Source organism: Electrona antarctica (genome assembly GCF_951216825.1).
Source record: "Electrona antarctica genome assembly, chromosome: 12".
Taxonomy (NCBI): Eukaryota; Metazoa; Chordata; class Actinopteri; order Myctophiformes; family Myctophidae; genus Electrona; species Electrona antarctica.
Genome location: NC_136793.1, coordinates 33,968,545 through 33,994,846, shown reverse-complemented (window position 1 = coordinate 33,994,846; position 26,302 = coordinate 33,968,545). Strand labels below are relative to the sequence as shown.

At 42.2% G+C, this 26,302-nt stretch overlaps 1 protein-coding gene across 1 annotated transcript in view; it reads right to left on the bottom strand.

Moving 5' to 3' along the window:
• prdm6 (PR domain containing 6) overlaps window positions 1–20,377 on the bottom strand; it is a gene marked incomplete at its 3' end in the record, with an annotated part of 56,256 nt that extends 35,879 nt beyond the window's left edge. The window contains exons 1-4 of the mRNA XM_079516282.1: window positions 20,319–20,377; window positions 18,874–19,541; window positions 9,066–9,214; window positions 8,769–8,927 (exon numbers count right to left, since the gene is read on the bottom strand). Of these exons, the coding sequence (XP_079372408.1) occupies window positions 8,769–8,927; window positions 9,066–9,214; window positions 18,874–19,528 (963 nt within the window). The 5' untranslated portion in view covers window positions 19,529–19,541; window positions 20,319–20,377. The remainder of the gene's footprint in view (window positions 1–8,768; window positions 8,928–9,065; window positions 9,215–18,873; window positions 19,542–20,318) is intronic.
• Window positions 20,378–26,302: the final 5,925 nt, after the last annotated feature.

The window sequence follows — 26,302 nt, the reverse complement described above, 5'->3', positions numbered from 1 at the left end:
GTTGCTCTGTCTGCGAAGAGGTAAAATAAAACTATGTGAAAAGGACATTTACTGTGTGCTGGCTGTTTTCTCAGGTTCAACAGATTGCAATACAACAAGTCCTGGCCAGTGATGCTATTAGGAGGACATTTATGCCACACATTGTTAAATACAGCTCAGTGAAAGTAACGATGAAAATTAAAAACAGGTATAGCTTCACTAAGAGATATTATTGGGAACATAGATTGTAGTTTCTTAAGCTACTTTTTATACTTAGTGATGTAAATCCAGAGTGTTCATTAAACTCTGAGAGTTCAACATGGGAAAAAAAACCATAAGGGTCCATTTCTACACTCTGAGATTTTAATTAACATGCAGGATTTTGCAGTTATTTTTTATTTATTTTTTCTCTTCAGAACAAAGCAATCTAATCTACATTACAGTTTAGTGGACATTTCTCTCTCAGATTCAGTTACACAGAAGGCTGGGATGGAATTTAAGCCTGCACGCACTAACAAACCGTCAACATCAGAAATACCTCTCAGATCTCTGTCAGTATCCTCTTCTCTGTTCTCCCTCTACGGTCCACAGTCTTCAGCCCAAATCCCTGTAAAACTGTTGCTGAGAGACAATCAATGTTAGCCAGGATTGTCTACAGCTAATCAATGGAGAGACACTAATTCTACGGCTATCTGGTCTCTTCATCTACCTCCTCCCTCCTCCTCCTCCTCCTCATCCCCCCTTCATCTTCCGTGCCCCTCTCACTACCCCTGTAAATAGGTAGCCATGTTAAATTGTTGGATATTAGTGTGAGGCAACCTAAATTTAGTCCACTAATTGTATCTGTGCATAAATGTAGTGGTATTTCTTATTAGCGGTTGGTTGTAAATGTTACTGCGCTATACAATAGGACCTCAAGCGTATTCTATTATTGAACTTTGCTGGATGAGAATGTCTGCTTATAAATGCCAAAAAATGTCCACATCATATGTGGTGTTTAATGATGATCAATCAGAACGTAGCCAAGCAGAACAATGCAAACATATCTGTCATCAGGCACAACTGAGTCTCAGCCTCTCTCACCGTCCAGGTCACAGTGTGGTATGTGGAACTTCACTAAATGTTTCAATTTGTTTAAAAGCTAGCGGGCTCCGAGGAGTCCATTTTTCAGCCGTAGGCCTCATAAACCCCACAGCCTAACCCTGCCCAACACCAACAGTCTGGCCCTCTTAAACACACACAGCCGTTTGAAAGAAAAGAAGCGTTTCACATCTTTGACTGCCCCCCCCCCCCTCTCCCTGTAGCAGTCTGTTTTCAGCGGTGGCATTTCAACGGGGCTGCTGCATAAATCAAGAAGCGTAATAATCATTATTAAAAGAGCAATATTTACATAGCTGAACCCCGATGCACCTCCTGATCAGCTCAGAGGTTCTGCTGTCTCAGAGAGCAGGCCGCTGCTTTCTCACACAACAACCATCACAGAGTAGAGGGCGCTTGTGAAATACTCAGCCATGCACGCACACACACACACACACACACACACACACACACACACACACACACACACACACACACGCACGTATGCACATGCTTGTAGTACGCATTTACACAGACCTGTGTACTGCACATACACATGAATACACACACACACACACACACACACACACACACACACACACACACACACACACACACACACACACACACACACACACACACACACACACACACACACACACACACACACACACACACACACACACACACACACACACACACATGGTGACAAAATGATGAAGTCTTTTCTTCTGAGCTGGTGAGTCCAAGACCTTAAAAATATCACCTGCCTCACAGCATCATGTTTTACTCCAAAGGCTAAATAATACTTACACTGGACACATGCCCCTCTGTGTTGATATATATGTGTGTGTGTGTGTGTGTGTGTGTGTGTGTGTGTGTGTGTGTGTGTGGGTGCGCGTGCGCGTGCGTGCGTGCGTGCGTGCGTGCGTGCGTGCGTGCGTGCGTGCGTGCGTGCGTGCGCGCGTGCGTGCGTGCGTGCGTGCGTGCGTGCGTGCGTGCGTGCGTGCGGACAGGACTGTACAGTATTATTATTGTAAGGCAGTGACTAGAACACCCACTGGTATGGGCACCAGTGATGTCATGCTGCTAAACTGTACTTTCTCAGACACACACACACACACACACACACACACACACACACACACACACACACACACACACACACACACACACACAATACCTTTGAACCCAGACAGGAATCCTTTTTTTAATAGTTTGACTTTACAGCATCACTCTGCTTTATAGGACAGGAAGGCTGGCTGAAGTACAGACAGGGAGGGTTTGAGAAAGAACGGGTGGCATGGGCATGTTTCAGCGATGGAAGAAGTACTCACATGTTTTACTTTAGTAAAAGTAGCAATACGGCAATGTAGATGTATTCTGTTAGAAGCCCCATATTCAAAATGCACTTGAGTAAAAGTGCAAAAGTACTGGCATCAAAATATATACTTAAAGTACCTAAAGTAAAAGTACTAATTGTGCAGAATGTACCCATTTCAGAAGTTCACTCTACAATCTCACAACGTGTCGCATCGTGACACATTGTGATCCTGTAGATCCGCCAAAAATCAAATGGCCAAAAAATATAGAGAGCTGAAGTGGTTAGTGTGTTTTGTAATAATAATCAAAGTTACAAAATAACTTATATAATTGTGGTGGAGTAAAAGTACAATATTTTCCTCTGGGATGTATAGTGGGGTAGAAGTAAAAGTATCGAAAATTGTAAATACTGAAGAAAGTAAAACATTTTACTGTGTGCGTGCGTGCGTGCGTGCGTGCGTGCGTGCGTGCGTGCGTGCGTGCGTGCGTTTCGAGGCGACGGCGAGACACAGAAAGGGGAGGGTTGCCGTGTGACACAGTGAGTGTCAAACTTGTTTCATGGCGCAGTGCAGTGAGAACACCCGCTGCTGAGCCCCCCACAGAGCACACACCCCCCGAGTCCCCCGCAGACATCAGAGTGAAGCAACAAATCACTCAGTGTATCACTGCACTCAAAACACACTGATCAAACATACAACTGTATTATTATAGCACTAGAAAAAGAGTTGCGCACATACACACACACTTATTGTGCCGTATTATTACAACCACTGAACATGAGGACCCCTGAAGGTTTTCTCCTGGAAAAATCAAGTTATTCTTCCTCCGTTCTAGAACCCTTTGGCGGTCACCGCGCCAACGTGGTGATGTCATATAAAGGGCCATTCCACCGTTCCGTTCCAGCAGAACATTCCTCTGACAGCGAGAGAGAGAGAGAGAGAGAGAGAGAGAGAGAGAGAGAGAGAGGAAAAAACGCTGTTTAACCTGGAAGTGCACAGCGTAAAAACTGACACAGACAGTCACCCAGTCATTATGTTATTATTAGATACGAAATACCTAAAGGTCCCTGGAGAAATACTGAATAGAAACAATATTTGTTAGAGAGGAAAAGAGATGTGGGATCCTGGTGGGCTGGTGAGGTAAGGTTGGAACCTAGTACGTATACCACAATGAGTTTTGAACTGAGGTAATAATAATAATAAAGGTCACCCGCCTCCCTCTGTCTTTCTCTCATCATTCCCACCTCTTTCTACTATGTGATGTAATATTGAAGAAATTAAAAAATATTCTCCACAAAAGAACATATAGGAACCACGATCATAGATCAGTTTCATATACGTTACACGAATACACAAATGTAATCTGCTTTCTAGAACTCTACAAGTCAGTAATGCTTCAGGAATACTGCAGGAATAATAGTCTGGAATGCAAGTCAGACAAACTGGACAACCTGAAGACTGACTGAGGCCCTGTGCAGAAATAGACTTAGTATAGACTAAATTCAGCCTTTCCATAAAAGAAAAGAACTATCGTGACAATTAAATGTACAAGAAACACATAAAATAAGCATAATATTAGTTTTTCAGTGCATTCACGATAATAAAAGATTTGAATTGGAAGTGCATATGTCCAAGAAAAGGACTTTCCCCTTTACAAAATTCCCATGTGCCTCATTAATGTCTCACAGTAACAAAATATTTGGAGACAAATTGAGCAAGTTGAGGATTTTTGAAGGTCTGCACTTTTCTCTGTTGTTGTTTTTCCTTGATTCCAGGCTATCAGCCTCAGCCAGGGAAAACTCCTAGAGAGCCCAGAAGAGAGGTCACATCAGTAACCTCAGAATACTTGTGCTGTTTTTACTATGCATTCTTCTCAATCACCATATGTGAATGAAATAACACCAATCCGAGGACCAGAGAAAGTAAGACATTTGGTGAGGGAGGAAAACAAACAAAATTGTCTGTTTATTCCTGTCACTTCCATGTCTACTCAGACAGCTCTTTACTGTCTTAGGACAAGAGAGACAAGGAATCTGTGTCAGTTATGAGGGCTTAGGCCATGATAATTCAGCATCTGTCTTGTCTGACACAGTCTACTTATTGTTCACCTAATATAATGCATCATAAATGTAGAATTCATGCAAGTTTCTGCTGTGTCCTCACGATATAGTGTCTCATTCAGTATTGAGCATCCGGTATTGCTAATATGGTGAACGATAAAAGTAGAATCACTTTGTCTCTCTCCATGGACCCATAATGATCCTTTGCCTTGGCTCCATTAACCATTTAAGTCCTATAGGCCTATACTGTATACATAGTGAATAGTGTAGTGAACATCTACAAAGCATGGTATCGGAACATGTTGTGAGCTTGTAGATCGGCTATTTTCGCTATTTGGGGGAAATGTATGAAAAGAAAAGGAAACATTTCCATACATACCATAATAAAATGTTGCCTGTATTTACATGCCCAAAGTAGGGATGTCAGGTTGAAAGTAGATAAAACCCACTGAACTATAAAACTATTTGCTGATCTCAGATGTTTCAACTATGTTCCTCAACCTCTCAAAAATAATCCACGGCGTGCATCAGTATTGCTTTGCAGTACTGTATTGTTCTTCTGTTTGACGCTGATATATATATATATATATATATATATATATATATATATATATATATATATATATATATATATATATTGTTCCGTTAAAGTTGTACAGTCACACAATTAGGACAGGAGTTTTCATATGAATAAGAATTATAAGAATTATAATAAGACAACTTACTCAAGGGGTTCACACTGTATGAATTAGAAACACAATGGTATGCCTCTACAGAGAACAACTGAATGATTCTCTCCAAAGGCTCCCAGTCAACCAGCAGTGGAACCATTCTGCCTGATCAATTTGTCCGGCAATAAAATACTGCAGTCCTACAAATCCTCTTTTATTCTAGCCCAGACATATAGGCAAGTGTCTTAATTAAAACTGGCCCTTCCAAGACACCATAGACAACATGACACTATCTCCTGATTGGCTATAGAACACACATCTCTTCCTGTTTTGGTGGGTATCAATAAGGGAGTTTAACAGCCGGTGAGTTTTAATGGGATTTGTGCGGAAGGGTCCTTTATCAATAGGCCTAATGACCGGTTTACTTTAGTTAGCTGAAGCCTGACGGCAACCTCTATGAGCCGATGGTAAGGAGAGATGTATTGGATTAACCTTTCTCCAGGGCAGGGGTTCCAAACATTGGCTCCAGACCCAGCATGGGCTGCGGCGCTGGTTTCTGATGCGTCTGAAGCATTGGGGAGCATACCACTGAATCGGCGTCCCATGGTGAGGCTGAATTTAGTCAATATGGGTGCTGGGCTGAAAAGGTTTAGGAATGCCTGAAACAGGGGGTTTCTTATTGATAGAACAAAACAGAAAGAACCAAGCTGAACCAACTGCCCTCCTAGCGCCTCTCCGCTCTCTTCAACATATCCTATTCAATCCCCTTTTGCCACCTCTCCTTGTTTCCCTCCCATATTTCCTATCGACTCCTCTTTTCCCTTCCCCTCTCCTCTGTGTGTGTGTCCACCTCACATTAGTCCCTCTCCTCTCTTCTGCACTCTGCGCTATTTATCCCTGCCAGGTCGGAACGGCCGAAGGCGAGAGATTCTGTTTTCGATTCTGTGGGTCTGTCTGTCTGTCTGTCTGTCTGTCTGTCTGTCTGTCTGTCTGTTCGTCCGTTTGTGACCATGCTATACTGTAATCTCGAGCACCGCTGGATCGATCGCTGTGAAACTTTGCATGCACACTCCCACTAGGGAGTCTAATCATACTCATGGTGGCGCTATAACAGGCAGATTTTTGCAAAACACAGTTTTTACTACTACTTTGTCCAACCCTCACACAAATTGGTACACATTATCTCTGTAGTCATGTGATCACGACGTATCTGTTGGATTTTTCATATTCCATTAAGATTGGCTATGATTGTCTTCCAAAGGCAATTCTGCACAAATTGCCACAAATCATTACCATTATTCTGATTGGCGTCAAACATTTCACCCGCACTCCCTCCCTCTTGTGTCTGTTCCATTTCATAGGATTTGACTTGTTCCCTGGCAGTAGTAAGTCTTTCTCCATCTCCCTTTCTCACAGATAGACAAGAATGCACACATGCATGTACTGACACACAAGCGCTGTCAGTAATATGAAGTATTTCAGTCAAATCCTGATTCAAAGTGGCATGTGTTTAGTAACTCTATACGGAAAACAGCTTTTCAACTGATTGTGGGCCAGGGACCACTATCCTGAGCTGGGGACCACGGTTGCGTCAGGTGGGGATATGGGTTAAGCTTAGGGTTGTCTTGAGTTCTCCAGAGTGTCTTTATAGTGGCTATACTGTAGTGTTGGGCAGTTACAGGTTCTCATATCATTTCCTGGCTCTAAACTTGCCCTGTACTTATTATTCAGGCATGTCAGTGAGTAAAAAAACACTCCTGCATAGACACATAGTTGCAAAAGATTTAAAAACAAATCTCTATCGTCATTGCTTCATTGGGCATGCTGAAAAAGAGCACCCGTGCTCAGCATACCTAATTACCTATATACCCTGGGTAAATAACGCTTTTTTAAAATTTTCTTTTTTTGACAACTCATCTAGAACTTCACAATGTTTTTCATACAGAATCTATGGATATTAATGAGCTGATCCTCTTGAAGTACTTTTGGAATTGAAGACAAGCCTCCACTGATAATGATAATATAGTCTTTAATTCCACTGTCCAAGATTGTGGTCAACATTTCCTCCAAATTAAATGAAAGAAGTAATGACAAAAATAAAAGATATATGTCTTTATTTCCTACACTTACTGAATCCATGGTCATGGACCACATAACAATAATAATTAATAATAATAATTATTATTATTATTATTATTATAATAATAATTATAATTATAATTATAATTGGCAAAGCCTTGAACAAACTCGCAAGATAGCTCCATTAGTTTAATGTAGTGCAAAGTTTGAAGGCAAGGTACCAGCCTGCTCAAATCGCACATGCACAGACATTGTTTCATGAAATCTTTATCCATTGGTTTATATACAATGGTAATCTATGGAGGCAAAGTGAGCTCAATTATGAATTGAAAACACGCCACATGAATAAATTGCTACATGGTTGGTTCAGTTTGAATTGGACTCAAAAGACATTTAGTGACTATAGACACAACCTTTGACATTGTTTCTGGTTTGACACACATTTTGACCTCTATTAACCAAGCAGGAAAGCTCTATTATTGGTGGTGAGAATATCAGCACTTTCGCAGGACACAAGGGTTGAATAAATAGGTAAAATGTATGTAAAAAATGTAAACGTAAAAAGATTCAGTAATTCCGTAATTAACGTACGTATACTGTACATTATGAAGACAGACAATATCAAAGCAAAATGGCACAGATGAGAATGCTCTGATGGGACCTGATCCCAGGCCAGGAAGAGACACACATGCGGATCAGAAGAGATGGGGGTCTTACTCTTAACCGCAACGGCATCTGTTGGCACACTAATTTATTGTTCCCACAACGGATCTCTAGTGTTTTGGAAATGAACTCTCTCCAAGTGTTCAAAATCAATCAGACGCCCTTCAATGATCAGTCATGTTGGACTTGGCCCATGCCCTGAATGACCCCCATCACACACACACACACACACACACACACACACACACACACACACACACACACACACACACACACACACACACACACACACACACACACACACACACACACACACACACACACACACACACACACACACACACACACACACACACACACACACACCCTGCGGGGTGCTGTGGTTAGAGAAGAGAGACTGATATCCAGGCAGCCAACGACAGACTGACCTTTACCAGAATGGCCTCCTGGGAGTCATCTATCTATCTATCTATCTGACTGACTCCGTCCGTCCCTCTGTCCCCCTCTCTGTCCCCCTCTCTGTCTTGTCTGTACCCCCTCCCTGTTTGTCTGTTTGTCTGTCTGTCTGTCAGTCCGTCCGTCCGTCCGTCCGTCTGTCCCTATCGCGCCTTCCGAGAGAAGACACAAACTCTCCTATAGCAGCTAATGTTAAAGTAGCTGTATGCATGTATAACTGACCACTGACTTTCTCCTCCAACTGTGTGGAAACAGGCTGATCAATGAACACAACACAGTTAAACACACACACACACACACACACACACACACACACACACACACACACACACACACACACACACACACACACACACACACACACACACACACACACACACACATGTGTATGTATGTGTGTATGACACTGATGTAGTGGCAATATGATAGCATCACATACAATAGAATAAGAATGCCCTTACCTCCCAGAGATGTCGAGTATTCCTGACAACTCCAGACTGGAGTTTGTCCAAGAATAGAGGGACTCCCTGGAATGGACCAATCCACGTTCCTTGGGGGATTCTCTGGGCTGCACAGATCCCATAACCCAGGCCCGGTACTGTACTGGTACACAAACACACCTGCACAACCACAGGGCAAATACCAAAACAAATCAAAATCAAAACTATTGTTTTAATTAATTTTTTTCTCGCAGACAGCGAGAACCAGGCAATCTGTTTGTCTGCATGTCTTTCAAGAAGTCAAGCATTCAGTCTTACCTCTCTGGGTAGGTCTCGGAGCCAGTCGGGGACCTCTGGAGGCGCCACAGGGGCTGCAGTGCTGCTTGTCCCCACCAGTCTCCTCAGTGAGTGGAGAGGACCATGCATGGGACATTCCCCATTCCTGTTGTCTGCACACATATCACACCCTGGGACAAAGACACACACCAACCCTGTCATGTCTTGTTATGTGACATTCAATAGTGGCCGGACCACTCTCTGTTCAATTAATATAGATCTACTAATATATAGAGATAATAATAGACATTTCTACTATGTTGTACTATCTTAATATCGACTATTAGTACCATTTTGTGTTACTGTGTTGTATGACAGGATACAAAATAATTAGGAAAAAAGACCACCTAGGGAAAATACAAATATCTAACGAACTACAGAATATATTGAAAATAGAGCTTGCAGAATTGGTTACACTGAAGGCTGTAGCAAAATATGTCACAGATGTTTAATTATTAAAATTCCCCTTTTTAAAATGTACTCCCCCGTCTGCCCCCAGTAGAGCTGCATGGCGGTTGAGAGAGTGAGGACTGGGCAGCTCCACTGTGTCAGACTGTCTGAATGAGAAGCCTGCAGGCTTTGTGCTCAGACAACTTCCTCTGAGGGAAGTTGTTATTTATAACAAGCTGGCTGCATGGATTAAAGAAAAAATAAAATCTCACAACTGAAAATGACCACGTTCTAATGTGTGATTTGTGAAACAGTTTGAAAGGAGCCCCCCACACTAGCATTGATTCTTGAACAATGAACACAATATGTAAAGTTATGATGTTTTAGTAATATTGTTCCTGCTGTTCTATACTGCCAACCAGCTGTAGAAATCGGATTTCTTCGATTTTATGGAAGATGCTTCTGAACATATTGCTAGTTTGATCACTTAAAATGCTCTAATCTTAAAATACTAACCCCGAACTAGCCAATCTATAAACTCTCAATTTTAAATTAAATGTGCATAGTGCTGTACCTAGTGCTGTACCTTTTTTTTTTTTTTACCATTTGTATAATTATTATTAGTAATAGTAGTACTATAGTAGTAGTAGTAGTAGTAGTGGTAGTAGTAGCAGTAGTAGTAGTAGTAGTAGAAGTGTTGGTGGAGGTGCTGCTGTTGGTTGTAGTATAATTTAGCCCTCTTTTGGATTATGCAGTTCAGCGATGAACAGAGAAAATAAATGAGAATATCTAGTTATCCCCCAGGGAAATTCATATGTGCACTGTACAAATATATACATCATATAGACAAGTTATCCTGTTACATTCACCACACATGCAGAGGCAGACATTTGCCTATATTATACACTTATAAACAAGTCAAGAATAAGTCCCATATATTTTCCCCATCATTGTAAATTACACAAAACTCACTCACACATGCACACACACACACACACACACACACACACACACACACACACACACACACACACACACACACACACACACACACACACACACACACACACACACACACACACACACACATTTTCACTTCATTAAAAATAAACTTATTACTTAAACTTATTATTATTAATTGCTGCTTATACATTCCTATGCTTCCTGTTTTTATTGGCCTTTTTATGATGTGAATAAATTCTTCTGTGAAGCACTTTGCAACATATTGAAAGATGCTCTATAAATAAACCATATTATTCTTATTCTAATCATCTAATCTAAAAGTAATCTCAAAGTTGAACCATTAAAAATGTTTTCAGATAATGAAAATTTACTTTATGACAATTAACTTTTAAAGTTCAATAACTCCCTTAGGACTGTTTCAAGAATAATCCAGTATTAGTACTTGTACTAAGAGTGTTGCATCTATTCAGACAAGCATGGACACCATTTAAACTTTTGTATAAGACTACATATATCACCAGGTATATAGAATTTCTGTCTTTTATTTTTATTTTCCATTCTGTATGTAGGCTATTTTAATTTAATATTGTAAAAGGAAAAGAGAGAGAGAGAGAGAGAGAGAGAGAGAGAGCGAGAGAGCGAGAGAGCGAGAGAGAGAGAGAGAGAGAGAGAGAGAGAGAGAGGATATCATGCTGTAAAGAACACGGCCAGCAGTGGGAAGGACTACAGCCTTATTTATGTGCTACTGTACTCTTACAGGTAGCCTACTATACTGTACCCACAACCAAAATCACTTTTTTTCTATTGATGACTCACCCCATGGAGACTTGAATTCATGGATATTTGTTTATTCGTAAGACAATGATTTGATGACCAGCTCCTTATGTTCTCTATCTCTATACTCCCTATGGAGACATAGAAGATGACCAGCTCCTTATGTTCTCTATCTCTATACTCCCTATGGAGACATAGAAGAGAGTGTTTGTATCTTCATGGGGAATAGAAGGGGAACCACTGCTGCTCATCCAATTATAGCCTTTGGAATGCGACAAAAACAAACTCCATGAATTCAATCACCACGGAGTGAGCGAGAAAGAAAGGCATTTTGGGAGTGAACTATGCCTTTAACAGAGTCACCGGAGCCCCAGTATTATTATTTTTTTTTGAATACACAAGCAGCAACCGATGAAAACATTATATTTCTCTCAAAAGATGTTAATGTGTGTGTGTGTGTGTGTGTGTGTGTGTGTGTGTGTGTGTGTGTGTGTGTGTGTGTGCGTGCGTGCGTGCGTGCGTGCGTGCGTGCGTGCGTGCGTGCGTGCGTGCGTGCGTGCGTGCGTGCGTGCGTGCGTGCGTGCGTGCGTGCGTACAACATGGTGTCATATTTTGAGAATAATTCATGACATTTATTCTCCACTAGATAGCATGATGGAGTAGTTGACACAGCAAATGTCAGGAGCACCTCTGCCCACTGAAGCGTTCAGTTTAACGGCATGTTAAACTGTGTACATGTGTGTGAATGACCGCGCGCGTGTGTGTGTGTGTGTGTGTGTGTGTGTGTGTGTGTGTGTGTGTGTGTGTGTGTGTGTGTGTGTGTGTGTGTGTGTGTGTGTGTGTGTGTGTGTGTGTGTGTGTGTGTGTGTGTGTGTGTGTGTGTGTGTGTGACTTGAACTTTGAAATTAAATAAATACCGGACACTGAGAACTACAACCAATCTTTTCATGGCACAATGTTAATGTTCTCCTTTAGTCCTTCTTTTTAAAGCTCTTTGAATTTCTGGTCCAGAAAGATGGTAGGCCTAATCTTACAAACTATGAATGATGACAGCTCAGGACAACACCAACACACCTTTATATGAATGCAAATAGTTCCAGCCCTAGTAGTACTGAGGTTGTCACGGAATTGTTTGTAACAACTTACTATACCATTGTCCAAGGAACTAAAGGGGGTAAAGCCATGTTAAAAGTTAAACGTTAAAGTTCTATATATTCCGATAGTGACCACCATTGCTACTGTTTGTTAGTAACAAGAGGCCTCCAATCTCTCCAGGTCTTATTACATTTTCTGGTGGGGATACCACTTTTATCCAATCAGAGAGAACCCCACGGAGATGATTTATCAGTTTAAAATGTTATAGTATGCCAGTTCCAATTTAATCTGCTCATTTATTGTCTATCTATTGTCTATCTGGAGTTCTCATTCCTGATAGATAAAATTGGTATCCTGATCTGAAAATGTATTTTTAGTTTCACTAAAGAGCTGGAGAGATGGTTCAAGGTTCAAGGTTGTGCTTTATTGTTACATCTTGTGTACAGGTACATAAGAGTAAAACTTATTTTTGTTTAGCTTCCTTCAGACATTGCAGCAGCAGAGAGACCCAAACACACATAGCAATGTTTGCTATCGGAATATAGGTCTATTTAACACTTGTTTTGACAAAAATGTATCTCTTTCACCCCCTTTAAACGGTTCCAAAATATGTGATGCTCAATATTGATTACTTATCACTTATTGGTGTCTTAAATCTTAGTGTGTACAGTGTATATGGTTACATTTGTACACTCTCAGAGTTAAATTAACATTTTACTGAGCATACTGTATGTGAACTCAGTCTTTCAGATTACCTTGAAGAAGCCAGGCCTGGCCGCAACGCATTGGTCAAAGTTTAAAAATTGCTTTCATGTGTGCATAAAGGCTTTTAATGTCTTGACTAACAGGGTGCCTTTGAATGCCTTTTTGAAAGTGACTCGCCACAAACAATAATGCTGGGACTACCTCAACTGAGAAAGAGCCGGTCAACCTGTCTTTATTGGACTTAAACACAAACCTGGATGAACCAAAAAGCACCAACAAACAGTATAGTAACACCTACAAAGTCAAATCAGTCAATACACTATGCACAATTTGTGTAGTTTATACAGTACCAGATTATTTTATGTAAGACGCCCTGAGGGTGAGAAGTGTGCACGTATCCACCTGGGTGACAGCAGACTGCTGGGGGAGCGCTGGCGCTTTGGCATGGGGGGTCTGAGATCATATGGAATGTCAGAACAGGTCAGCTCCATATATGGAGATCTAATGGTGGCAGCGGGGCTGTGTCTTGAGTGTACAGGGTTTGATGAGGTCTGGCCATATATGGAACGTGTCTTGAGTGTACAGGGTTTGATGAGGTCAGATCAACATATGGAATGTCAGAACAGGCCGTTACCCTATATACATATAGTATGACATGCAGATTTATTTGAGGGAAAATGCGTATGCCCTCTACTACCATTTCATCCATTGACCACACGCGAGTGTATATGACCACCACCGTGCATGGACTGATTATCGTATGCCCTCTGAAAAAACCTAGAACACAACACTGCAATTAACTAAATCCTTCTAAATAGCAGCCCTAATAGCTAAGATGACGATGATTATTGTAAAAGAAAAAAAGAGTCCGCACACCAATTAATGCTGCAAGTGCATTTGGGAGCATCAATAATGGTGTGCGGACTCTTTATTATTGCATTGCTAGTACTGTTTTTTTAGTCCAGCACCCAACGTCGATTTTTTAGATGTGCGTGTTTTGTGGTTGTTTTAAAGACTCTTTTTCTACTTGATTATTGTAAAGCACCCATATCAAATTGCTATATTATCTATAACAGCATACAATCTCTGTTGAATGGTACATTTTTAAATAATACATTTTTCTACCACTAATAACAATACGTTCACGCCACGGCACTTTCTTCAAAACAGTTCTAGAGTGCTGAACAATGATCCATCCTTAACCACTTAAACCCTGTAACCTCTATTTGGACTCCTTCTTTTTTCCCTCTACACCAAATCTCTTTATAAGTCAGTCCAGTCAACCGGTGTATAGGGTGGTTAAGACGCAGAGCTCTTCTCCATTTCAGACTGATGAACTGACTGTGAACTTGTTATGGCGTGTTCCTCCACATGGTCCATCATTCAAGCAGAGTATTCTCTAACATCCATCCCGTGTGTTTAGACAGCACCACTCTCTCTCTGGACACTCAGCACCGGACCCGTTTACACTGACGCGGACAACCTAAAAAACGCTGCAGTGCAGAGTCAGCCCTTCAAACTTTATACTTTTTACCCTACAAAATCATGAGTGTTCATTTAACTGACATTTTGTACGGTCTCCAGAGATAATTGGCACTGAGGAATTTATATGAGTGCATATAAATACATTTACATTTGTGTTGGTATTCAGCTGATACTTAAGAGTGCTGCAGTGTAGAGTAAACATTGAGGATCAATGATTGATCCTCAAACTTAAACCACATATAGGGGCACAGATCACAGAATCACAGCACCCAGGCAAAGAGCCCCACGAGCCATGGAGAAAAGCTGCTACTAGGCAAAGAAATAAAAGCCAAGGGAGAAAAGGTAGAAACATGCAGTTTTAGGCTTTCAGCTGAAATGTTCCGACTTCTCTACAACAACAAACGATGCTCTCTGACATTTCAATGTTTTGTTAAAACTAAGCCTCATTCACAACGACTCCTGCAGCAAAATGACACTTAACATGAACAGCCTGCGCTCACGATGGAGGCCACACACACACAGGCCTTTACGCACTTACGCGCAAATACACGCACGCACGCACACACGCACGCACGCACGCACGCACGCACGCACGCACGCACGCACGCACGCACGCACGCACGCACGCACGCACGCACACACACACACACACACACACACACCATGGTTTCTCAAGGCACAGATGTAAACAAATTGATTTGATGAACTCCTCACAAGACGTGATTCTACACAGGCATTCTTTCAGTCTAACCTTGAGTTCAAAAACCATTGAGAAACAACTGGTATTATTGGTCTACTCTCTATCTATGTAATGTCCCCAGGCTGCGGAAATATAATGAATGAGAGATATATGACACTTCTATAAGTCTGTAGGCTAATTGTGTTATGACACCAAAAACATTCCTATGCAGCTACTGTACTCAGCAATTAAAGTTGACTCTAATGTTAAGTGTTTTTTTCTCCATGACCTAAACTTCTATTGTAACTTCTAAACAATTGTATACGATCTCTCTGTGTGTGTGTGTGTGTGTGTGTGTGTGTGTGTGTGTGTGTGTGTGTGTGTGTGTGTGTGTGTGTGTGTGTGTGTGTGTGTGTGTGTGTGTGTGTGTGTGAGGAGGAAGTGAAGGTGAGTCAGTGAGGTCTGTATGAAATTGTTGGTGGAGTTGCAGATCACACATTCAAATCCTATGGGTAAATTTAGTTCCATTTGTACACTCAGAGTTAAACACTCAGATATGCAGTGCAATTACAATTACGTGCGTGCGTGCGTGCGTGCGTGCGTGCGTGCGTGCGTGCGTGCGTGCGTGCGTGCGTGCGTGCGTGCGTGCGTGCGTGCGTGCGCCGCCTACTTGAGAGAGGGACTGTGTGTCTGTCTGTGGAAGATTGTGTTTGTATGTATAAATGCATGTGGGCCCATGTTAAATGTTAAAACGTCACTTATGATGTTATTTGAGAAAACCCATAATAAACAGTCTGTCTTACTGTCAAAATGGCATTTTGGAAAACAAATATACTACAATAAGAAAATATAATCATTCCATCACAAAGTGTTTAGGCTAACATAGACATTTAAAAAAACTTGGTCCAGACTAATCTTTTCAAACAATTCATGCGAAATTCTATTGCTTTGAGTCATTCAAATGCAATTAAATTGAATAATTAAACAAATTCATAGCCAATATGTTTATTGCAAAATATTGACCAAAACTATTTCCTTAAACAATTATGACAAAATAAAAGCCTAAATAAAATTGACTAATGGCAGATGATAAATTTCATTGCCGGTGGTGATGGAGTTGTTTTTTGTGTATACAATTCTGTCTTTTAATTTATTTGGAGCACTTGAAATAAGCCTGTATAGGCCTATTTGTCTCAAACTGCTTGTTCTAAATGAGACTAGATTGTGAATCATTCACAACGGAAAAAAATACAAGTTTGTGCACTGTATTCCAGATTTGGGACTGTATCTGATATTAAATGACCCATGGTGTTAATTAAGGTTTTTCTGGTTAAGCACCTTCTCAACCACACATCACATTCACATATCACAATGGAGATTTGACAGATGCATACAAATTATGTATTATATATCATAAATTAATTAATGAGGGAATGAAGCAGTCAAACATGTGGATGACTCTGTGTGTATGGGGACTGGGGGGTAGATAAAGAAGTCATTCCCCCCTCCCTCCCTATATACTCCTTCCCTCCACACAGGCACGCTCGCGCGTGTACGCGGACAGTCACACTTGCATGCACGCGCGCACACGCGCACGCACGCACGCACGCACACACACACACACACACACACACACACACACACACACACACACACACACACACACACACACACACACACACACACACACACACACACACACACACACACACACACACACACACACACACACACACACACACACACACACACCCCTGTACCCCCAGAGACCTCCATAAGGCCGTGTTGGGATGATAAATAGAGGGCCGGTGGCCGCTAGATCGATCCCCCCTTCCTCCCTCTCTCTCCCTCTCCCCTCTCTCACTCCACTCTCTTCCACAAAACTATACAGCAATTAATTGCGGCTTGTCCCCACATCGCTCATCGGGCCTGCTGGCACGTATCGACGGAGATTACTGCTGATGGCCAGCTTTATCACCGTAAATATACAGCGGGCGGCTCCTCAAAGCCCGCTCTTAATATACAACGGCGTTTTGCCCCCACGGGCACCACCCCGCAACGCTGTCACCCTTAGCTGGGTCACTGCTCAAAGATGAACTTTTAATATACACCGGGAATGGCGGAATGGCTATTTTAGACAGTTGTATCGCTATGATAACCGATATCTGTAGCCCCAACGCAACGCAATAGCCCCAACGCAACGCAATACTAACGCAGCGTTTTGACAAAACAAAAGTGTCCTGGAGCAATTTAATTTTCACTTCAGAAAACTAAATAGGTCTATAACTGCGATCATGTAGGAATAAAGTATAGTCCTATATGTGCGATTAAAATTAAATGAGGAACATATTTTTACTCTGAGACAAGAAGAGGTGAACAGGCATTTAAAAATAAATACATAAAAATACCACATGTGTTATTTTATTTTGTTGAATCGTTAGATCAACAAATCAATTTTAAAAACAACAAAACGATTTGAAGCCACTCTATTTTGTGACGCAATTAATCAATTGGGCCTAGTCGTTATTTCAATAGAGCTATAGAGGCCTTCTTTAAGTTGCCTTGTTATGCATGAAGTAAGTCAGTTAATATCAACAAAACCCTGCACATAAATGTTGTGACATTAGATAATTGCGTGCAAAATAAGTGCGTGTCGGCCACCCACAATTTGGGAGCAGAGAACAATAATTATAACAGGCTTTGTAAGTAATAACAAATAAAAAATGTATATCTGAATTATTCCAATAAAACAATAATTTTACAGATCCGATCAATAGCTTTCAGTCGCTTGTTGCGTCAATGGGAACGCCTTATTGGCACGAGCGCATGCGGATGGAGACACCATGGCTTATCAAAAACTTTAGGCTATTATGTCGAGCAAAAAAGTCAAGCAAGTTGGTGGACCACTTCATAAATCCTTTTTTCAAGCAAGAATATAAATTGTATAAAAGGGCATTTCACTGGTTTAAAGTGTTCTATGGTTATGTTTAAAATAATGCAGGCCTATAGGCCCTATTACAGATGTTTAAAAAAGTGTGTCACTTGCAACAACAATAACCTATTAGGCCTATAGTAATATGTGTTTGACGGTGAAGTTTACTTCCACGGGATTGATTGTTATGGATTGAAACGCATGCAACTCAAGCTCACGTGCGCGCACACGCACATATCCACATATATAGCGACTATAGCTTTGACTAAATTATTATTATTTGTTTATATAATTTTCCTGTGGGGATGGGGAGAAAGCATAACATTTTTACTATGTCAAAATATTAAAAAGCCTTTTCCCCAAAACGAACCCTTACAACCTATGTAGAATAATAAAGCAACAACACTATAAACCCAAACTCCTATAGTGCTATCTCAAACTGCTGGGGACTTGCGTCCTCGTCACGGATTCGGAACCAGGCGTGCAGTGACCTTTGAACCTCGCCCCTCCATCTTTCCTGTCTGTCCTGTCAGTGACAGTCACTAAAGCGTGCTGCCCAAATACAACAGATGTCAAATGCGCTGTATGCAATAAAAAGCAGAGGATAAGAGGCAGCTTGCCAATGATATTGGTGATATTGGTGTCTATATAAAACGATAGCTATCGTAATTGTGGCTTTGAGTTATAGCCTTCATAAATAACTCAAATCTGACAATGTATATGTTGGTGTGTGTGCATGCAGCTGGGGGAAAAAGAGCCATACATACGGTTGTTGGTGTCGCCTGTATGGTTGTTGAGAGGAATAATTTCCATCCTCTGCTGTCCGTACAGATAGTAGTCCAACTCCTCTGAAGTGAGTTTGAATCGCGAAGAAGTCCCTTTACTGTCAATCCCGTTACTCTTGACGCTGGAGGACACGACCCCGACCACCCCGCAGCTCTGCTGCTGCTGGCTGTGAAGCTCCTTGGCCTGTTGGAGCAGTCCGACGGCCAGGTTATGATGATGGCCGTGACTTTCCGGGGGAACCACCACCAAGTCAGCGCCCCCGCTTGCGCCGCAGACAGGCGCCAAAGTCTGGCCAAATAACGCGATCTGCTGGGGCACGGGGAGCTGGGACAGTCCGGCCAGGGAGGAGGCGACGACCGAAGGGTTCGAGGAGGAGGACGAAGGCGTGAGCGCCGCCGAGGAAGAGGAGGACGAGGAGGAGGAAGACGAACAGTTGTTGGAGGAGATGAGGTGGTTGTTGAGCCGGGAGTGGCGCAAGCTCTCCACGGGGATGGCGACGCGGTCCGGCGGGAGGAGCGGAGCCAGACTCCCGGCAGCCTTGAGCTGGGCCTGCGGGAAGAGCTGCTGCCAGTGCTGGAGGTAGGACGGGTCCACTTTGAGGAAAGCAGAACCGCTGGGGTCGCCCGGCTTTAACATCGCAAACTGGAGGCTGCATGGGAGAGAGACAGCTCAGAGTGCATGGGGACAATATTTTGAACCACTAAACACAATACACAGAGAAGAATATAGTTCATCCCGCAGTGGATTTAATGTCACAGTTCATATTTTAGTCTATGTCTAATGTTAAATATAGTTAGTTTACTGTCAATGCTTAATAGGCTAAGACGCGCGCAAGGAAAGTGTCGGAAGAAACTATAAGTCGAGTGGATATTTTAATTGAGTATCCACACAGATTCACAGAATGTTTCATTTGCATGCTGACTGAGGAATAATGGGATGCTGACCCATGGTGACACCAATGACATACAGCCTATACCTACAGTAGGCTACCTGAACAATTACCACATGGCCACAAGTCGTTGTTGTCGAGCTTAGACATATCTTTCGCAACAAACAACCCATGGGTCACAGTATTTTTACACTTATGTATAATCTGTTTAGTAAACCATGCATGTCACTTTACTTCGGCTCAAGTAGCCCACCTAGCCTACACAAGTTACCAATAGGCACAAACGCGCAGTAAAGAGAGCATGCAGGCACATACTGTAATAGCTGTAGAATTAGAGCAACTATGCTCTAGTCTACTTGAAGCAAAAGTCGCCGCGCAATAAATAAAATGGTAAAACTAAAATATCCCGTTTGTATAGCTACTCCATGCAGTTCCAGAGAGCCGCTACTTGTGCTCTCAGAGAGTTCACCAGAGCAGCTTTTCTCAGCAGCACATTAACCACACAGAACGTCGATACAAGGCAGCGAAAGCACTTACTCTTGTCCCACGGCGTAAATGTGTAGGATTGGATCCTTCACGGAGAGTCCAAAAAGGTATTTTCCCCTCCGTTTTGTTAAACCATAATAGATTGAAGTTGGGATAGTCGTCCTCCCTGCGTCCTGCGTTTCTCAAGCCCCACGTTGCAAGTACAATATCATCTCTCTCTCTCTCTCTCACACACTCACTCTCTCTCTCTCTCTCTCTCCAACCCGGTCTCTCTCTCTCTCTCTCTCTCTCTCTCTCTCTCTCTCTCTCTCTCTCGTCTCACACACACACACACACACACACACACACACACACACACACACACACACACACACACACACACACACACACACACACACACACACACACACACACACACACACACACACACACACACACACACACACACACACACACACACACACACACACACACTCTCTCTCTCTCTCTCTCTCCTCCTAGAAGCGCAACACTGAGGAGGGCACGTGGGTTGTAACGACGCGGCGAGCAGCGCTCAGGGGACGGTGAAGTTTTCACTGTTGGACCGAAAACATTTGTCTGTCTGTGCGCATCTGTCTTTGCCCAACCCTTTGTTTGAGTATTTGGAGATGTTCTTTTTCCTCCAAATGGCCAAAAGACACAAATGAGAAAAGAACATAAACTCAGCTTGAAATCCTGAGTGTTTAAATATGTTATAAATAATGTTTACTGAATCCATATAGTCGGCTGCATGCAGGGCTGTATAGCTGGCACAAATTAGTAGTGCCTATATTTTCCTTTACAAAAAAAAAAGACAAGACATGCAAGACAATACAAGACAAGACAAGACAAGACAAGCCAAGACAAGACAAGACAAGACAAGACAAGACATCAAATCTGTTGTCCCTCCACTGACTATATGGGTTAAAAAAATCATTGTGTTTTTAAGCTCCCTGTGCAGGCTATGATAGCAACGTCACACAAGATTGATTTTTAGACCGCATCTTAACGCGTGAACAGTCAAACAGCAACAATCAATAGAGGAATACACAATAATGCCTCGACAACGACTTGACATCAAATTCAGTTAAATAGGCCGACTATACAGCCACGTATAGATGATGGGTATAGATCAGATATACGTTCTCATCTCGGCACATTTTGAAATCATCTTAACTTTGAGTTTACAAATATAAACAATTTGCTGCGCATGCGCATTGGATTGGATAACTGAGGATTTTATACATCACCAAATAATGTAAAACGATGCAGGGATTCACCTTTTAATTACTCCCAAATCACACTTGACTATATCATCTATAGGAAACATGATGTGATCAAAAATGAAATATGAACATTAAGTATATCCTCTGCTCTGGAGTGTCTGAAGTACTTTTTCACTGGACATGAGAGCACCGTTTCCTTCACAGTGCAGACACCTCCTCCTATCACCTTCATGCTCACTTTGCTCAGTCTCCATCTCAGCATTGCCATCCTGCACCTCCTCAACACCCATCTCCTGCATTATAGCCTGCAGGCTCCCCAACCAGCTCCTCCTCTCATATGCCACCCAAACTTCTCTTTTCAACAGCAGCAGCCCATGCACCTCCTCAACCTCGATCCTCAGTCTTTTCCTCTCCAAGTAACAGTAGGCTACCACCTCCTTAACCTCTCCTCCTCTCACTATACCACCTCCCATCTCTTCACACCTCCTCTTAGCACAACCTCCTTATAACCTCTCTCAGTATCTTCCCCTATACCACCTCCTCACGAGGAGGCTATATAGTGCTACCACCTCCTCAATGCTTTGCCTCATCAACCTCACCTCCTCTCAACGGTATAGGCTATATATGAATTCCTCGTCAACCACCTCATTGGATGTATACCCTCTGAGGAACACATTTCACAATGTCAGCTGCATGTTTCTATTAGGTGGTCCAGCCAGCACCCCGCAGCCCTTCCTCCCTCCCTCCACTTAATGAAAGTTGTAGTCAGTGCATATATAGGTGAACTTGCAGATAAGATAGATATGCTCATTGTTTCTGGGTGCGAGTTGTTGCCCCTGACCCTAGAGTTTTCCCACTCCATGAGACGGGCGCTGAGAAAGTGCCACACGCGCACGCACGGACGCCCCTCTCTCTCTCTCTCTCTCTCACTCACTCACTCTCGCGCACGCGCACACACACACACACACACACACACACACACACACACACACACACACACACACACACACTCACACACACACACACACACACACACACACACACACACACACACACACAGGGATATAAGCAGACCGACCATGGCCAAACGTGCGCGCGTGTGTGTGTGTGTGTGCGCGCGCGCGCGCGTGTGTGTGTGTGTTTGCGCGCGCGCGCGTGTGTATGTGCGCGTGTGTGTCTTGTTATGACTGGCGTCACCCTGACAGGCCCCATTTGTCATCCGCGAGACCTCTGGCGGATTGATAACGAACAAAAACACAAACATAATCGTCTGAAAATGAACTCTTGTCTACGTAAAGCGACAATTTCACTGTACAAGAATGTTGAGCAATAACACGGCTCACCGAACGGCTGACGGATCGACTCGAAGCTCTGTTAAACCGCATTTTCTGGAGAGATTTTTTTTGTCCTTGTCTCACAGAAAACCTCTTTCAAGTCGGGGGCTACAAATTTCACTGAAAACCATGCTGATTAGTAATCAGATTCAGAATGGATATAGCCTAGCAGTGGACAGTAATCCTTATCACCCGCATTTAACGACCTCACGGATTAATACAAGCACAAATCTAATAAGCCTATTCATCACCCACATTAATCTTTTAAATTTATATTAAAAAAACAGTTTTGCACCGCAGTAAAAATTGCATTGGCTGCACGCCTATCATGATGTGCGTGAGACGCGTCAGAGCAGCAAAGGTAGAGCATAGGCCTACCGTAATTAAATTATATGCGACTATTAGCTATAATTATCAGTATGCCTAATCTTTGAAATATATGCCATGTAATTAGGGATATTATAAGGTATATGCATGGGCTATGTGATAAAGAAATACGGCGATTTAGGCCTATTATGTATTTATGTGATGATGTGCGTATTAGGCCTGTGTAGGAAGACACTGACAGCAAGTTATTCTATATGGAGGCACGGATTCGGGGGCCGGTCCATGTATAAAATGCTGTTGTTCGTGTTTGCTCTTCAATTAGGGGCCAGACGTCGTTAGAAAGAAGCGTAAAACAGGAGGAAGAGAATTAGGGATTTTCATCCATTGATTAATGACTCTCTAAAGCAAGCCACATCGGAGAAGCGAGGCGGATCAATAAATTAACTGCCTAAATTCATCATTTTCTACAACAAAAGCTAATTATTTAGACGGCTCGATGTGGGGGAAAACCCGAACAATATCAACAAGAGTTCATTTAGAAAAGGCGTGTTAACCTTGATGTGAAGAGACCGTGGATCCGATTAGAAAAAAATCACACCCGTGTGAAGTGAGGGGCGCTAATATAACTCATGATTAGGTGCAGATATAATGGTGATGTAAAACAAACGGTGCCAACACAAACATTAAACGCCATTAACAATAAAGAGACAATATGACGTAATGAGTTACATTATGACGTAAATGTTCCCTTCATCGTCAATGGCGTTTACAAAACAAACATTGAACTAAAGACAAACATTAAACCTGTATAGTAGGGGTCTCATTAGGATATCTATAGGCCTAAAACTGACTGGTCAAATACCTGATTTAAGAACACCTTACAATGAAACCATGTTTCCTGCACCTGTAGACCAATGTTGTATAAGCGAGCCTATAACCACATGACATTAATTCAATTAAAAAGGTTTTTTATAGCGTATATACATTTCTCTCATTCATGCACATCCACGGGACCGGCATATAACCTTGATGTGGGAAAGCCTGGGTTTAAATTGGTGTCACTTTCATTTACATACTACCATGCGTTAAGGTCCAGTTTGACATTCAATTAAAACGTTTACATTTCAGCTTAATTAATTCGGCGGATGGCGGAAGGAAAGACGAATGGACGACCCGGTTTGACAGGAGCCCGATAACGGATCCCAACAAGCTTCCCACATGCCCCCTTCAGCCACGTGCGCGCGCGTGGTGTGTGTGTGTGTGTGTGTGTGTGTGTGTGTGTGTGTGTGTGTGTGTGACGTGCGCGCGCGTCCCGGCCATGGCGTTAAGGTCACGACATGCTGACTATTATAATTCATTTCTATAGACATGTATTCAGCAGGGAACACGAAGGGGCTTCAGACGCCGCGCGCCTGCCTTCTCTTTTTCAACTTATTCTAAAAGCCAAGTGGGGTTTTCAAAATGCAGCCAGTAAAATGTTGCCTGTAATAAATGACTAATAAAGGGATATGGGCTTAATTGTCTGGCGGTTGTCGTAAATACACGGGCTATATTGATCGGCGCGTTATAGCATGGTGGAAAACACTTTTGTTTGTCAATCAAGAAAAATACAGAGACCTCTGCATGAATACCTGGCTTGGGACTTTTTATCCCCCCACCCCCCGTTGTGCCGCTTGTGCGCTCTGACAATTAAGGAGCCTTACGGAGACTTGCGATTGTGAAGGGAAATAAATGATTCAAGCTGCACTTTCTGTCTTTAAGGACACGTTTAATTGAACCGGTACACAAATGTGATTGTTCTCATACACAGAAATTGAATAGGATAGAAAATTATACAATTATTAGTGTGAACTGCAGCAGGCATGGCAACCCAGCTTTCCTTTGGGTGGGATTCTGTTGAAACGTTAACCTAAACAGTAACAGGCCTGTCAACCCCCTGGGTTAAATTTGGACAAATGGTCCAATGAAAGGTGTAAATTCAGGGGAAAACGGAGCGTCCAGGTCAGGGAGGGGGGTTGATCCACTAAAGGCAAACGGCAACTGAACTACATAATGCGTGTTTGTACAGGTCAAAGGTTAGGGGCCGAGGTTTCAATGTTTATCTGATGAAATACGCCCAGGTCTAGAAAGAATAAATAATTGCACTGCAGGGTTATGTTCTGTTCTGCCTATAGCATAGCCTACCATATTATTTCGCTGCTCTTCTTCAGCAATAGGCTACTGATGTGTGCGGCTTTGCACTGCAGGACATCAGAGAAACTGTTCGAGCGCATCAGGCACGCTTGAGTGAGATGTAGTTGACTTCAGTGTTGACAGAGGGAGCTGTTGTTCAAAAACAGCTGTCTCAAAAACATGAAACACAGCGCAGCACCCACCCATCAATATTATATGATATAAACCTATACGTTACATAGCAGCCATCAATACACCTCTGTGGAAGATTTAGCGTTCTTTAACCTTCATTCATCAAGATAGTGTACTCTAATTAGCTTTAATAGCAGGTAAAACTGACCCAATCAATAGTGGGGAAAGACTGATTGGCTGATGATGCTCTGATGTATTGACCATACTACCAAATTACTAGGAAAAAACGGTGATCTTCAAGGAAGGAATCAGTGGTTTACTACAGTTTGGACTATTTGTCAAACAGAGCTTAACAAGTCATCATGTTGCTTTCTCACTTTAGAGGCGTATAGCCTATATGTTATCAGCCTATAGGCCCACATCACTAACAAAAGAAAGTAACACATTTTCATGTGCTAAATAGCCTACATATTTCATACAAATTAAGGCTATCTCAAGAACAGTCACCATGCAACCCTTCAGAAGAGGTTGGTTTGCATGGGTTTTCTGGGTGTGCAATTGGTGATGCTATTCCAAGTCTTAAAAACACATGTTGTGTTGTTTGTTGTGCCTAGCTGTTTTAATTATTTGTGTCTGTATTGTGGTGAGAGATATGCATATAAATACAAAAAAATATTTTTCCATTTCGTTTTGAGGTGAGAAGTTTTTATAAGCCCTTTATCTCCATGCACTTCACGAACGTTAAACAGCTTATGTTTCTTTCTTCTCATATTATTTTTTGTCCTACAGTTTGTGACTTTACTTTTTTGATTTATTATTTTGCGAA